The following is a 17117-nucleotide window of genomic DNA, read 5'->3' on the forward strand; positions in this document are numbered from 1 at the left end:
GCATTCTTAAATTTGCTGTAGACGAAAAGCAACAATGGAGTGGCAAGAGAAAGAATTTAGCAACAAGTCGAAACTCCTTGTAGGAAAGATTTTCTCTTGCCACTCCATTGTTGCTTCCATTGTTGCTGTGAAATTTCGACTAGCAGTTGGGTTGGGTTAGGAAAATGGAAGGAAGGTGGAGGAGTTGTGCCCTTTTTACTTAGAATATGCAGACAAAAATGCCCTTTGAAGAAGCACACTTGCATTCGTGTGAATTGGTCATCCGGTTGCAAAACCGGAGAAACTGGCTAAAAGGGCCACGGTTTCCCACTTTTACAAGTTCAAGGGTTTAAAGTCAGCAAAAAATAGGTGAGGGGCTTAATTTTACCTAGACAAAGAGTTAAAGGGTCAATTGGATAATTTACCCTAAATATAATATGGTGTGTATTGATTTGATAAGTTAGGTGAAATTTAAATGTCTTTAGAAAATCTTTTCCAATATCCAAACCAACCAAAAGCAACCCAAATATTAAAGTCTAAACTCTAAGTCCCTAACCAACGTATTTAAAACCGAATCCAACTCCTCTACTATTCATCAACCTCCTCTCTCTCTCTCTCTTGAAATTCCCACTCTCTCTCTACGAAACTTCCTCGAAGCTCACTCATGGCTCTACCCAAATTCCCATTTAACCTCCCCCGCTTCCTTTCTCTTTCCCCGCACACTCGCCTTCTTTCTTCTCAGCATTTCCCTTGCCCTTTCCGCAACAACAAGGAAGAAATCATTTCTTCTGCTGCTTTACCGTTCCAGCCACCATGAAACTGGCCAAGATCGTCCCGCGAAAGCTGCTGAACAAGTACAAAAGATCCCAGTCTCGATCCGTTTCGAGATCCGATGACCTGCTGAACTCCTTCAGTTCATCCGGCACCTCGTCGTCTTCCGATTCCTCCTCCTCCACTTCCTCTTTATCCAACTCGAAATCCGTCAAGAAAAAGCTCAGGACCAGCAAAGGCTCCCCCCCAACGCCGACGAGCGTACTCCCGCCGACGCTGTCGAGCGAAATCACCGCCGACGAGTGGTCGGAGATTTCGGGCGGCGTTTACGAAGACGTGAAGGAGGCGTTCAAGATGATTGACAAGGACGGGGACGGGAAAATCACTCGGGAGGAGCTCGAGGCCCTGTTGAGCCGGGTGGGAGCCGAGCCGCCCAGCGCGGAGGAGCTGAACATGTTGTTGAGTGAAGTCGATAGGGATGGAGATGGGTGTATTAGTTTGGAGGAGTTTGAAGCGATCGGCTCGGCTTTTGGGCCGCCGTCTTGCGACTCCGAGATGAGGGACGCCTTTGACTTCTTCGACACCGACCACGACGGGAGGATTACCGCCGAGGAGTTGTACAACGTTTTTAGAGTGATTGGGGACGGGCAGTGCACGTTAGATGAGTGCCAGCGCATGATAAGCGGAGTAGATAAAAATGGGGTTGGGTTCGTCTGCTTCGAGGACTTTTCCCGAATGATGATGCAGCTCCATAGATGACTGGTTAATTTGTTTCTTTTTTTTTTTATGGAAAAGAATAAATAATCAATCGTGATCTTAATTCTGGTCCTGGTTTTCGGGGAAGGAAGAAAATGTTCAAAGTCTGCTGTAATTCGATCATCTTTCTCTCTCCTTTTACTAATTTTCTTCGAATTTTCCGTGTATTAATCGGGATAAATAGGTGGGTGTATCTCTTTTTTTTTTTTTAAATGTTTTTGTTAATTCAATCAAGGGGTTGGGATTACTGATTAGGGATTTAGATCCGAGGAGGGCCAGAAAACCATTGAGCAATTGGACGGCTGGGATTGATCTCTCTTTCTCGAAGTAGTTGTTTCAACTTTCATGTTGCGGTATATAAAAAGAAAATTGAGCAAAAGAAAAAGGTTTAATCTTCAAATATCTATTGTGTGGACTCCATCATATGCTTCAGATAGCAGATGTTATTCTGTTTATTTTTTTCTTAATATTTATATTTATTATTATCTTTACCTTCTCGTCCCTCTCCACGTTTCTAGAATCTAACACTGAGAAAACTTTAAGGCCATGCTTTGCTTGTTTACGTTGAAAAATATTGTCGTTTTTCGTGATCACATTTTTCTTTTACCTTTTTTCCTTACATATACTAAATCGTTACAATAATTTTTTCATGAAAAATGACGAAAAATGTAATTCAAACACAATCTAAGGAATTTTTTTTTATCGGTTTAGTTTAATTTAAAAGTAGCAATAATATTTATATAATTTATTCTAATTTAATTTAAAAAAACGAGAGTCGACGAACTAGAATAATTTAAAAGGGCGGGAGTCGACGGAAAAATAGAAATTTTTCATCGGAGGAAACTATAGTTAGGTGTCATGTTAAGGACTAGAATAATTTAAAAGCACGGCAGTCGACGGAAAAATAGAAAATTTTCATCGGAGGGAGCTACAGTTAGGTGTCAAGTTGAGAGCCAAGTTCACGGTTTTTTTTTTTTTTTTTTTTTTTTTTGTTAATTATCATTCCTATTTTTACACCTACTCTAACTACAGGGAAGGCTCAATTGAGACTATGGAGGATCGATGGGAACAGAATCACTACCGAATCAGACGGGTGCATAACACACCTGTCTGAATAGCAGAGCCACAAGAATGACATTTTAATTGAGCCTATGGAGGATCGATGGGAACAGAATCACTACCGAATCAGACGGGTGCATAACACACCTGTCTGAATAGCAGAGCCACAAGAATGACATTTTAATGAGAGACAAGATCTGAATTTGAACCCTTACCTCCCACCCCACCAAAGCCTTAAGGGCTTGGTGGTGGCCCAAGAGCTGGTGGTTAAGAGAAGACTTGAGTTGATAGCACAGTTTACTAATCATTTCGACAGTGGAGAAGACTCTAAGCCACTAAGTCGACTGCAGTGGTTTTATTCTGGTTCACTAATTATCATAACTTCCAGTGGTAGGGAAGGGAAGACTCTAGTCCTCCCTGACCAACCACTGAGCCGACTGCAGTGGTTTTATTCTGGTTTACTAATTGTATCATGCATATGATTATGTTTTGTATTTGTATTTGTTGATTGGTTTAGTGTGAATTTCTCAAATTAATTGTCGTTTGGATAATTAGTTTTATTTTATTGTTAATTGTTATTTCTGAACCTTTGGTTTAGGGATCCACTTGATGAATCTGGCAATTAACGTGATTTGATAAGCAAGAAAACATGGAGAAGGGAGATGCTTGATGATAAGATAATTTAGATAAGGAGTGGTGTATTATTGGGCGAGCGAAGGGTCTAGAATCTTCTGCCCTCGAGATTTTTTGGCGATTTAGTTGATTTTGTGGTCTTCATTTTGATTGCCTTTTATGCTTGTGATTTAGCCGAAATAATAGATGTGTGACCGATTCAACGGGACATCTGGTGTAATGTCATTGGATCAATCCTCATTTAAGAGTTTGAGTTATTAATTGAATAACTAAAACATGCAACTTAGAGTGCTTAATCATCTTACCACATCTTCTAAAACATATTTGAGAAGTGCAATTTTATTATTTTGGCCTAAGACTTTTTTTAAAAAAATTTAAAAGTCTTGAATTCGAAATCTCTCATTTTTTAGGATCTCAAGCTTTCCTTCTCTCTCTCTCTTTTTTGTATAAGTAAGAAGTCTTGAATTTGAAATCTATTACTTGTACTCTTTTTCTCGTACCGCCGACTCATCCGTGTCTCCTTCCTCCGCTCCAGGCCTTAGCTTGCACCAAGTTAAGTGACCTTAATGATTTCTTTTGAATCTTATAAAGTTTGAAGTATCTTGTTGAATGAAAAATTTTAAAAATTATAAAATGTTAATAATTTTTCTTTAAAAAATTCTTATGTGATCATATATTTTTTATTTCAAATATGTCAAATAGTTATGATAAATTTTTTTAACAAAAACTTCTAAAAATAACATTTCAAACGATCTCTTCCTGATCAAGTTTAAAAGTCAGTGCTTCACTCTATGTAATTGTGTTGGAATTAATTTTGGTAAAACTCACGTGTCAATTTTCTAGAGATGACATTGTTAGGATCGAATATTATTTGAAATAATTATTGTAACATTTTTTGTGATATGATGTATGTGAGATAAAAAAATAATTAAGAATATAAATATGAATTAAAAAATGTGTTTATAACACAAGTAAAATATTATTTGAAAAAAATTTGATATCCAAACACTCATGTAACAAAAAATAGATCTAATTACCATCCCTATTTACGTTTATCCCTCTGCCAAAAAAAAAAAAAAAAAAGCCCTGAAAGACAATTATATATGAAGGCCGGGTATTGATGATATTACCGATGTGAAATGGTCAAAGCAGGCCTGTTTTCTTCTTGTAAAATAGTACTGCTGCATTGAATGGTAGTTTAACTTTATAGGTTATAGCAAATCTTTAATTTTTTTTTTTTTGGTCTTCATTTTCCAGGATTAGCGGAGAGATGAAACATTAACTCAGGAAGTGATCTTTACACAGGTAACAGTTGTGTTTGAATGCGTTGGTCGGTGGTTACTGATTAGTCCAGCACATTTATACTTTGGCTATAGGGCCCTCATTCTTGTTGCTTGAAAAAGTTTGTGGGAATTAATTCCTTTGGCAGTGCCCAAGTATAAAGATCATTAATCATCACAGGTAGTGATTCCCATCCTCTTTGGATTGCAATTCTCTAATTTTTTTTATAAAAAAATATATTATATTAATTTAATATATATGAAATAAAAACGTGATTGAAAAACACGGTCACAAGAGACGTAAATTTTTTTTTTTTTTGATAAAAAATGGCTTTCCAAGCAAGGACTCGTGCATCTTATATGCCATGGATCTGCAGTTTATCTTTGGTCAAGGAATGAGTTTCACATTATTGTGTAGTTGTGGTGGGCATAATTCATAAACGTAAAATTGACCACTAATTGAGTCTTATTCTATACACGTTGTAGACATCTGCATTAGTAATCAAATTTGTCTTGGATGCCACTAGATACAGGAAGTGATTCATCAAGAATTATATGAGCAAAACTTTTGTTTTCTAAGATTGTTGTCATCCTAATGAATTAGGGCCAATTAAAGAAGTAATTAATCCGGTAATTGGCGGGAAAATCATAAATGGAAAAAAAAATTTAATATTGCAATTATATGTGAATATCTCGAAAACCCGTAATAAAATAAATACTGCTATTATATGAGAATATCATGGAAAATTACATACTTGATGCATCATTTTTGTTTTTCTAATAGCATCTTATTTGTGTATTTATAGCTTTGGAGCCTCAATAATCATCACATAGATTGTTGAGATTTAGTGATAGAGCACTGTTATTATTAACATTCCATCTTCTTTGTATTTTTTTTTTGTGTAAAAGTATATGAGAAAAATTGAGTTTTATTAACAAAAAGTGGAGGGGGCAATAACTATAGCTATTTTTTGTATAGATATAATCTTACATAATCTTCTTTCAATTGAAAGATACAAGCTTAGATTCAACATTCATGAACACAAAATTATTTATTCTCGTTATTTGAGGCCTTAAATTAAATCCCAAAATGATGCATTTATTCTTAACTTTTGTCCTTATGAGAGTGTCCAAATTTTTTGGTAAACATTAACAAAATAGGATTATTCTTTTTGGTGTTGTTTTATTTTGACAGAAATTAGGGTTAGGAAGTCATTACTCTCTTTTTTGTCATCTTTTCTTGTCGCTTCTAAATTCTAACAATTAGTTAAGGTAGCTATCGTGCTAAAAGATGGTATGAATGCATGTATGTCAACGGAAAGTTTAGGGCACTTAACAATTGAAATGTCTTTTCTCGTTAAACTTCCAAGAAACTTCAAACAAGAAATGGAAAGTGAAAAGGCAAATGTATGGAAAAGTTAGAGAAGAAATTCAAAAGAGGAGTTCGAGTACGGCAAAATAAACAAAGCCAAAACCGGCAGTTTTTTAGACGGAAGGAAAGACTTCGATCATGTCAAAAGTTGCAACACATTTCAAAAGGGGTTAATACCATTTTGTCCCCCCAAACTTTGGACGATTACCCACTTCAGTCCCTAAACTTCAAAATGGGACACTTAAGTCCCTAAACTTATAAATACCTCCCATTTAAGGAAAATTGTTAACAAATCCTGAATGCCGTTGATGGTTGAAGTGTCCCATTTTATAAGGGTTTAGGGATTTAAGTGTCCCATTTTATAAGTTTAGGGACTTAAGTAGGAGGTATTTATAAGTTTAGGGACTTAAGTGTCCCATTTTGAAGTTTAGGGACTGAAGTGGGTAATAATCCAAAGTTTGGGGGGATAAAGTGAAATTAACCCTTTCAAAAGCCATTAAGTTACTTTCTCTAGATGCTGTACGCTTCACTAGTTCACACACCTTGGTCATCTATTCCTCTAGAACACTACAAAGTCAAAACAACCAACAAATTGAATCTATGTCACAAATTGAATCTTTCCTGATTAATTTCAATAATTAAGCTCTCAAATTAGGAATGGTTCGAACAATTTCTTCCAACCTTAAAGGTACTAACAACTTCTCGATTCTGCAAATATCTTTCTTTATACAAGTTTTATTGATTTATTTAGCATCAATAGTTTGGACTGCTATTTTCTGGAGTTTTTGTAAAAAAAAAAAATGTGTTATAGTGATTTGATATATATATACTCCCTCCCTTTTTTTATAACTGACGTTTAAGGTTTTGCACATCAATTAAGAAAAGTTTTTCATTGCTTAAATCTGTACACTACTTTCCTTTTGTACCCTCATTAATTGTCCAATTCACCCATGTTTTCTCTCACTAGAGTACTAAATGGTATTGTTTGACTAGACCAAAAGCAATGCAATAATTACTAGGAGTAGTAATTAAGAACCCTGTATTGGAAATGAGAGATAAAAGGGTAAAATTGTGAAAAAATAATTAATACTGTATGGGGATAATAAAACGACATATAAAAGTACACTAGAGCAAATTTCTTAAACGTCAGTTATAAAAAAAGGGAGGGAGTATATATATATATGTCTCTGTGTGTGTGAAGTATAGAGAAAAATTACAATCCAAACAAGAATTTTGGGGAAAGAAGCTTAATTTGTTTCACCATTTATATAATCAGCAGTTAATGTATATATGCAAATAAATGGTTAATGACTTTCTCTGTATATAGCCTATGTGCCTTACCTCCAATATTAAATAATTTTCCAAGTTGAATTTTGTCGTTGAATGTTCTGAAGCCTTACTAATTACTCCCAAATTTTGAGTGGTAAATGCCATTACTTGAATTTTGAGGAATAGACAAAATATTTTAAAGTTAGTGGAGTTGCATAATGTGAAGTAAGGTATCATGAGGTTGTAGTTACCAAATAGAAAAACGGATACTCATCATTTGAAAAGTTGAGCTTTGAACCGATGAAAAAAAAAAATCTGATAAGAGAAAATTTCACCCAAAACATTATAGCTATTCTCTATACTTCTAGATTAAGTTAACCTGAAAAAAGAAAAAGAAAAGCTCATTCCAGGAAAGACACCTTCGAGGAAGTTTTAGACGTAAATCTTTGCTTTTCAAAAGTCCTAAACACAAAGATGTATACAGAATCTGAACTCCAAAAAATCTGACAAAGGAAGAAGGAGCTCTTAATCTCAAAGTCTTCAACTTGATCTTTCTTTTTATTGTTTGACTAAAGACTTACAGGTTGTGCTTGGAAACATCTAGTTAAGATATTTTCTGAGATGAAATTGACTTGGTGTACTTAACCACCAACCCCCCTTCCCCCCCCCCCCCCCCCCCCAACAACAACAAACAAAAAAAGAAAAAGGAAAAAAAAAAAGGAAAGAAGACTTGGGTACTTGGTTAGTATAACAATCCATTGAAGATGTGTCAAGGGAATTGACCAACCAGCATTGATTTCTTGGGTTCAGAAATTCTTCTTATAAACCAAATCGGTTTATGGAAGTTTGTTATCGAATTGATTGTAGAGATGACACTATGACTGTTTCTAGCGCTAGATAAAGATGATTTAATCAACCTTGCTTGCACTAATTATGTGATAGTGATCTTTAGGTGACACGCATTTTCGAGTGGAAAGAGACTTGTATAAATTGATGAAAGAACATTTCATATGTGATACTTTCAGCATTTGCATACTGTATATCAGAATTTGTATTTGTATTATTGAAAAGGTAAGGTAACCAATTCAGTAATAAAATGCTGAAGCTAAGAAAAAGAAAAAAAAAATGCAGCGTAAACAGTCGTGTAACACTTGCTTTTTTTTCTTTTCTAGGTATACATACACACGTGTATATATATAGGATTAATATTTTATACACTAAATGTATATGTTTTTATATATAAAACATACATACAAATATATATATACATATATATTTTGAGTATCTGTACATATGTAAGTGGATGTATACGATTTTTATGGAAAGATTCACCTAAGTAGGTGTGCTTTATGATTAATTTTCAGAAGATATTGCGTTGTTACCAAAAACTTTTGTTTCTGGTCTTTTGCTATCTAAAACACATTTTTTCCTGTCTGCTCATAACCAGATTGAACATTTTGATAAAGGGCAGCGCCTTCTCATTTTACAACAGTCAAAAGTTCCTTGTCCTTTTCGACCTGCTCTTACCCTTCTAAATTATTTTATATAATACTTACGGTGTGTTTGATAAAATTGAAGTCTGCAAACTGAAGTCTGAATCCATTAAATTATTAAATATTAAATATAATACATTTGAATACATATCATATTCAATGATAAGTGAACAACTTATCACTTAATTTTGGGAGCAAGTTTTGCCTAAGAAATTCAATGCCACTTAATTAATTCAAATGTTCAAATTTTTTGTTATCAAACGGTCTGAATATGTTAAGATCTGAATCCATCAAATTTAAGTACTGAATTGGGTTATAGCCTTACTCTGCTATATGTGGGTTTAATTACATATTAAATAAGTAAGTAGATAGATCAATTATATTTCCACCCAAGATCATTATAAGGGTCCTTAATTTTGTACAACCATATGCAAGGAGCTTTAATTCAGTACTGAACCCACATGCTTCTTGGTCAAAACAATCATTCTTGATTCTCATTTTGGATTGCTTAATTTCCTCACATGGTTTCATGTGCTTTGATACACATTTACAGTTATTTTGGTTAAGAAGGTATGTTGAAGCAACAGCATTAAAGTAGGAGATTTAATTTTATATTGATCTCCATGTGATTCTTGAAATTCATTCCTTGGCCTAGCTGTGAAAACAGGTTAATTAAGTATAAGAAATAATTCAAAGTTAAACTAAATATCAAAATAAATAGATGGAGGGCTCATGGCCTTCACATTACTTAGCATTATAAAATTCATTGTAGGCTCGTAGTTCGAGAATTGACAACATACTTTTGTTGTTTAATTTGTTTAACTTAATCAAAGTAATTGACCAATTTAAGGGAATGTATGCAAGAATGTTTTGGATTCATTTGTTGTACTTAATTGAATTAGTACGTACGACATGACATAAACTTCAAAAAGAAAATAGATTAATTTAGTCATAAACTTCACAAACTTTTTTTGTATAAATAAGTACGAGCTTGTTGTACCTCTTCCATGTGGCTAAGCTACCAATCCTTTGGCTTGCATGTGATGTGACCGTCAAAAAGTAGGATAAAAAAAATGAATAGTTTCCTTAATCTTTGTATGAGTTCTTGCTTGCATAATTTTTTTTTATACACAATCAGCGGGTAATTTTTTCACATTAGCATATTTAAATTAATAGTACATAACATAAATTTAAATTTGAAATTGAAACTTAAAATTCAAATTATGCACATATGACAAACGTTTTAGCCGCTGATGCAAAAAATCAGTATACTGTCAATGCATAAAAAGTTAATTTTTATTATTTCGATTCCTTATGTATTTGTTGAGACACTATTATAGTTTCTTGGATCTCAATTCTCCTAAGGCCACAATATCAACTCTAATATAAGTATTTTATCACTTGTGTTTGATTTCAATATGTTATAGCAAAGAGATTTGCAAATGACTATTCATGGTAGATACCAAAGGCAAAGTTTGCAGGTGAGGTTACTCTTGATTTTTTTTTTTTCAAGCTAAATAGTTGGTACAATTGATTACTAGAAGGCTTAGTTAGTACTATAACATGGACGTTAGTTAGTACTATCTGGTGAGAGGTCATCGTAAATAATCAGAAACCTAATGATTCACTCAAAATTACGTGCGGAAAAGGAATTTCTGAGGAAGGTGATAAAAATAGCTAAAAGGGAATGATTGTGTGAAAGAAATTAGAAAGATAGACAAAATTACCTAAAAATAGATATTTAGACTGTTGAATGAAATTGCTTTCCAAAAAATTCCGCAGCTCTATGATACTCTGTTGCTGATGTATAGGAAAATCTTGGGTTATGGAGATAGAGTAGAAGAAGCACAATATAAGCTTTTATTTAGAAGATGGATTAATGGGATACTATTCGTTGGATCATACAACTATAGGTAGTAACATTTAGTGACATCACTAGATTGCCATAACTAGGCATTTTGGACCACACGACATACAAAACTACTGTGATTTCTAAGCTTAGAGTATTAAATTACTGTAACACTTTTTTTTAAGATGTGATATATGTGAGATAAAAATATAATTAAAAATATATAAGAGAAATATTTACGAAAAATGAAAAGAATTTTCTCCACAAAATGGCAATCCGAACAAGGCCCTAGATTGTCAAAATAAAATATCAATAGAGGTAGATTCATTAGTGTTGAGTCTTATAATTAAGGTAATTTTACAAACCTCCTCTGATCTTTGAGACAATTCAACTTGGCGCCTCTGAGCATTACTATTAAACCTGGCCCAAGCATCAACCTAGCAAGATCACTGGTTCAATAGGTTACTGATCACCAATGGTTTACCGGTTGAACCGGTGGTTATATAATGTAATAAAACAATAGACTTGAATTAATAAAAGAAATATAATTATCGAATTGGTGATTGAACTGATTTTTATTTTTTTTCCTTTTGTTAGTTTAGTAAACACGTTCCTTCCTTGTATAGTCCAGTTACTAACCCATCCTGACGAAGTAGTAGTTGGTTTATGGCCAGACCGGTTGAACCGTCAGATTGGTACCGGTTTCAATAACTATGCTGATGAAGTTCGACTGTTCTAGTATTAAGATGACATCTCCTATTTTGAGTTTCAATACAACAAACTCAACTCATCAACATAGATGTTCATGTAAAATCTAAAATGCATTACTTTTCCAAATTGCCCTTACATAAGTCATTAAATTTTCATATAACACATTACAATAAAAACAAAAAGACTCGGAGATGCAGAAAAAAAGAGAAATATTTATCTTGAGAAAAAACTCATAGCAAGTTGCAATGACTTTTGATAAGGCAATTTGCACGTTAAAAAGCTTTTTAAAATTTTGTTTTAACAAGGGAATGGTGGGATTTAAGGAGCGAAAAAAGAGAAGAGGGATTAGAAATCAAGACCTTTAAGTTTTGGGACTCTAACCTTAGCTATTAGAACAAGGGAAGAATTAAACATATGAATCTTTGATATTTAGAAATACCTAATAAAAGTACCAAAGACATTCATTTCAAAATGATGCAATATTCTTACCTATTTTAGAGGCTTTGAAGTGTAACATCAAGCACTTCTTTGATTTTAATTTTGTTATCTGAATTTCTTGTGGGTCTATATATTTCCAAGCATTAAGATTTATCAAATATCAAAGGTGCAAAGTAAATTTGTCATAGACCTTATGAAACATATAAATTTGTCATAGACCTCATGAAACATTTGTGAAATCTATTTCTATATACCTATTCATGAGTTTATATCTTCTAGAAGGTTTCTAATCCTTGACATGTATCATTTTCTAAGATTATTGCATTTATTTTTTTCGTTAATAAATTTTTGATGATCCAATGATTATGTATTGGTTAAAGTTCAAAACATAGCACGGGCATAAGTGTAAATGTCTAAATACTTATATAGCATGGAACATATATTTAAATGTCTAAATTCCTACTTTATTCTGAAATTTAAATTACTTCTAATCATTTATAATTCCTGTACATAACACGTCAAATAAAAGCCAGTTTCGTTATGGATTAACTTTTTATATACCGACAGTGTAGTAATTTTTTAACACTAACTGCTATAAATATATGCCACATATGCATAATTTGAATTCTAAAATTAAATTCATATTATGTAATACAATTTAAACCTGTTAATATATATAAAAAAAAGTGTACACTAACAATGTATAAAAACTGACTCTTAGTTATCCCTGAAATGCAACTGAAGATTTCTTGTGCATGGTATCAAACTTTTCTGGTGACTCCCACCTTCATTTTTTTTTCTTAAATACTTGGGGCATGTGAAAGGCCATATAATAAAAGCCAAAACAGAAACAAGTAAAACACATTGGAGAATGAGCTTTCAATTTCTTCAAGTCCTCCGCCCCTTCTGATCTTTTTTTTTTTTGTCAGCAATGATATACTCGTATAACCTACTCTATCCTAATCTAGGAGGAAGGGGGAGTCTAAGGAGGCTGTGATAAGGGGTTAGTGGATATACAAATCCAACTAGATCAAGAGAGTGTTATGACATAATTCTTAAAGTTTTTTCGCTGTAGATAAGATTTTAATCCTCACCTACAGTCCAAAGAGAGACTTAAATCCCTCCCTGATGACCACTGAGCCATTGGCCAGTGGTCTCTGCTCCCTCTGATCAGAGTCCAAAGGTCTGTACTTTCGTACAAAGATCAAAAAATAATACATTTCTCTGGACCCCTTTCCACGCTTATTCCGTCTCAGTTGGAGAAGTTAGAAAAGTCGTAGCAATTGGGCGGTTTGGCGTGAAGTGATGGTGAAACGTTTTGTTTTCTTTGGACCATTTGTACAATATGATGTTAACGTGTCCACGACTAATACAAGCCAACAGTCATTTGATCTCTTGATCATCTCAAAACTTTTAGTCTTGATTCAAAACTTCAAGTCTTGATTGTGAATGGGAAATAAAAGATTCAAATCTTGCATTCTATCAGTCACTATTTGTGATGCTTCCATCCATCTGTTAGGCTCTCCTTCTCTAGAATAAGATATAGAAATATTATTTTTAAGAATATATATGACACAGCTTTTAATTCAATTTTATACAATTGTGTCTAGATAAAAAAAACGTGGACAAGTCCACTGTTTGGACAAGAAGAAAACTCATCAGTTTCTCTGCAAAGGAGGCGTCTATTCCAACGTGTGCTGTCTTGATAGGTTTGCTGGCATTTGATCTTTTCTACCTAGAAAATTTAAGAGGAACTTCACTTTCCTTGAAACTTCTTTTGGATTTGGATGACAGTTATATTAATTGTATGAGGGGACAGAAAAAATTGTCTGCTGACACTTTCTCCTTTGGTGACTTGGGCATGGGATAAGGGCGTCTCTTTTTTGGACTTCCGGGAAATGAGATGTGAAATGAACTCTTTGGAAATACGCCTAACAGTGACCATTTGGAAAATGTGGCCGTTCAAATAGGCCGAACGGCCACATTTTCCCACGGGGAAAGGAGGCGGTGGTAGTTTTAAAAGTAAAACAAGACTGTAAACACCTTGGGATGGAGAAAATTGGTGAGAAAAGGGCACTTTTCCCTGGCTCGTGGGTCTTGAGAAGTACTCCGTCCCTCCCATTTTAATAGTTTTAATTTTTTTCACATAATTTAAAAAAAAAAATTAACTTTGTTAAAATAATAAATTTAAATTACTATTTTTTTAAATTATTCTTATATTAAATAGAGTACAACTTTATATTAATTATTTATGAAAACTTGAATTGATGATCAAGAAAGAATCAATCCTCATTTTACATTGTTTTACATTTTCTCTTGAAAGAATAACAAAGCTGGCTTTTCATACTCCCTCCGTTCTACTTTGATAGTCCTGCTTTCCTTTTTCGTCTGTCCCAAATTGTAGTCCACTTTTCAATTGAAAAATGTAATTATATTTTAATTTTCCTAAAATACCCTTATTTAATGTAAGTTGTCATTACTATAAACCTACCTCATTTAATGAGAGTTGATTCTTTTTTTACCATCAATTCAAGTTCCCATAAAGTTGTACTCTAATTAATGTGAGGGTATTTTAGAAAAATAGTTATCTAAATTGATTGTTCTAACAAAGTTAACTACTTTGTCTTAAACTATGTGAAAAAAAAACCAGAACTATTAAAGTGGGACGGATGGAGTATATCAATATGTTTTGGAAAATTTAAATATATTAAATGAGATTAACAGTCTATATTAAATAAAATATTCCCTCCGTCTCACTTTGATAGTCCTGGATTTTTTTTCATACAGTTTAAGAAAAAGTAGTTAATTTTGTTGGAACAACAATTTAGGTAGCTATTTTCCTAAAACACCCTCACATTAATTAGAATACAACTTTATGGGAACTTGAATTGATGGTAAAAAAAGATTCAACTCTCATTAAATGGGGTAGGTTTATAGTAACAACAACTTACATTGAAAAAGAGTATTTTAGAAAAATTAAAATACAACTACATTCTTCAATTGGAAAGTGGACTACAATTTGGGATAGACGAAAAAGGAAACAGGACTATCAAAGTGGGACGGAGGAAGTAGTTTATACTAATAACAACCTATATTGAATAAGGGTCTTTTAGAAAAATTAAAAAATAACTACATTCTTCAATTGGAAAGTGGACTACAATTTGGGACAGACGAAAAAGGAAAACTGGACTATCAAAGTGGGATGGAGGGAGTAGAAAAGAACAGAAATGCAAGAAATCAGATCCTTTCGGCACCAAATTTTGACAAAGGCAAAGTGAACTTTAGTGATGAAAAGTTGCTAGCTACACATATGTTTGATAAGTTTAAATTAACAGGTAATTAACTTCTAGAAATAATTAATGCTATTGTATAGTGTTTCCTCTATTTTCTATCCTAAGCTCTTGAGCAGATGCACAATTTTTTAACTTTGTTTTTCACATTTTCTTTTATGCATATGAAAAACATTAATGGGAGTGAATTAATGACCATTATGTATCAAATCAAAGTAATAGCATAATTCTTAGAGCTACTAATTTATATTGTCACAAATATTAAGATAAATGCTGTAACAATCTCTGTAGGTGCGGTTGAAATCCCCATTCTCCCTCCACACTTTCTAAATTTTATCCTCTCCTTGCTAAAGGAAAATTTTAAGTAATACAAAAAAAAAATCTCTGCAGATGTACATGCTTTGTTGTACAAAATCACAAAAATCAAAAGATGCCCTTCTATATTCAAAAAGGTGGATACTGCAAATCTCATATGCTCGTGATCTAGTTCGATTGCGATACTGCTTATCCTGTGGGTGAAGTGTTGGCTGACTACATGCATGAACATGCACAAGCAAATTTTGGCATGCAGCACGAGTTGAAGGACCAAATTCAATTGAAATAAAGGTTGGAAGTTCATTTGGCCGACCTTAGAGTGTAAAAAATTGTAAGGACTACAGACAACGTCAAACAAATGCCAGTCCACCCTATCACCACTTGTTGTTTTGGTGTTTAACTGGTATTCATTCTATCAATTGGAATCCAACTTGCCAAGTTGGTAAAATTTGAACAGATACTATTGTAGGAAAGGACTTCGACCAAGAAGTCAAGTTGCCATTGTAGGAATAGGAAATGTACCTTCCAATGAGCTTTGGAGAGATTGAATGGCTTTTCTGATCGATGAACTAATTCCCACTTAAAGAAATCGTGAGATCAATAATGTGTTAACAAGGTTATTTTGGTTCTCCATCAACATTGAAAACTGAACTAGCTAAGAATCACAATCCCATGGTTATGTAGTTTTCAGACTAACAGATCGAAGTGATGGGAGACATGAAGTGACAGAATTTGAAGCCTTAGAAAAACAGAATCGAAATATTTAAAGTGAAGACAAACACAAAAGCATGCACAGGTTGTAGTTCCACAAATTGAGGGATACTTGAAATCAAAGCCTAATCTTCAGTGTCATCGCGTTGATTCGCAAGCAAATGAGATCTTGAATTGAAGCAGTTAAGTCTAATTATGCTAGAATAAATTTTCCAACATTGATATTGGATACACTAGCAATTCTAGATGCATGCTATTATATTTAAAACTTAAAGTTTGAATTCAAAATTTATACATTTATCATGCATTCAGATCTGCTGATATATACACTGTTAATATAGAAAAAGATTAATTCATTATGTTAAGATTTGATATGTCCATGTGTAAACACACTGTTAGTATATATATATGGTTGAATCTCAATACATGACAAATGTGCTGAAATTGAATTTGAATCATAAATTTTGCATGTGTGACATACATCTAAACTAACTAGTTTATACACGGTCCACGGTCACGTAGGAAAGGTTTATGCATAAGTTAATGCTGTCCCTCTAAAATTGCTTCAATGGCTAAATTAATCTTGAATATTAGCTAAAAAAAAATTAAGGGAGTTCTACAGTCCCTTTATGGTACTGTACTGATGAGATTAAGTTCACCGTCGGTCATAGAATAAGAGTTATCAACTCTTGAATTATTTCAAAAGTTTAAATTACTAAATGATATGAAAAGATGTGAATGGATTAAAATCATGGGTGCCGTACTGCAAAAGGGACCGTAGCATTATACAAAAAATTAATCTTTTGTATCACTGGAAGCGTAAATTCCTCTTTTAGTTCCACAGCCACTAGAAGTATACCTGGCAATTGGGCGGGTTGGGCGGATTTTGGCGCGGGTTAATGTTGGGTTTTCATTTAAATGGGTTACACCCAACCCGCCCAACTTTATAGTGGGTTAATTTTGGGTTGGGTCATATTGGGTCATCTCAAACCCATGACCCAAATATGACCCAATATATTAATTAATAGATTTTGATACATAAACTCTCTCAAATACATTTTTACATACAAAAAAAAAAAAATTCACACACATAAACACATTTTCACATAGATACACATAATTTTACACACTAAAACACTCATAGACACAAAAATATACTCACTTCTTAAGCTATTTTGAAATATGTTATTT

The 17117-nt window shown here is 33.3% G+C and overlaps 1 protein-coding gene across 1 annotated transcript; it reads left to right on the top strand.

Annotated features, from left to right (window-relative positions):
- Positions 1 to 558: 558 nt before the first annotated feature.
- Positions 559 to 1629, top strand: LOC113697050 (probable calcium-binding protein CML36). The gene has a single exon (XM_027216477.2). It carries the CDS (start codon positions 793 to 795, stop codon positions 1507 to 1509), a length of 717 nt encoding a protein of 238 aa, XP_027072278.1. The 5' UTR covers positions 559 to 792; the 3' UTR covers positions 1510 to 1629.
- The last annotated feature ends 15488 nt before the right edge of the window (positions 1630 to 17117 follow it).

The sequence above is a fragment of the Coffea arabica genome, chromosome 6e, assembly GCF_036785885.1.
Source record: "Coffea arabica cultivar ET-39 chromosome 6e, Coffea Arabica ET-39 HiFi, whole genome shotgun sequence".
NCBI lineage: Eukaryota > Viridiplantae > Streptophyta > Magnoliopsida > Gentianales > Rubiaceae > Coffea > Coffea arabica.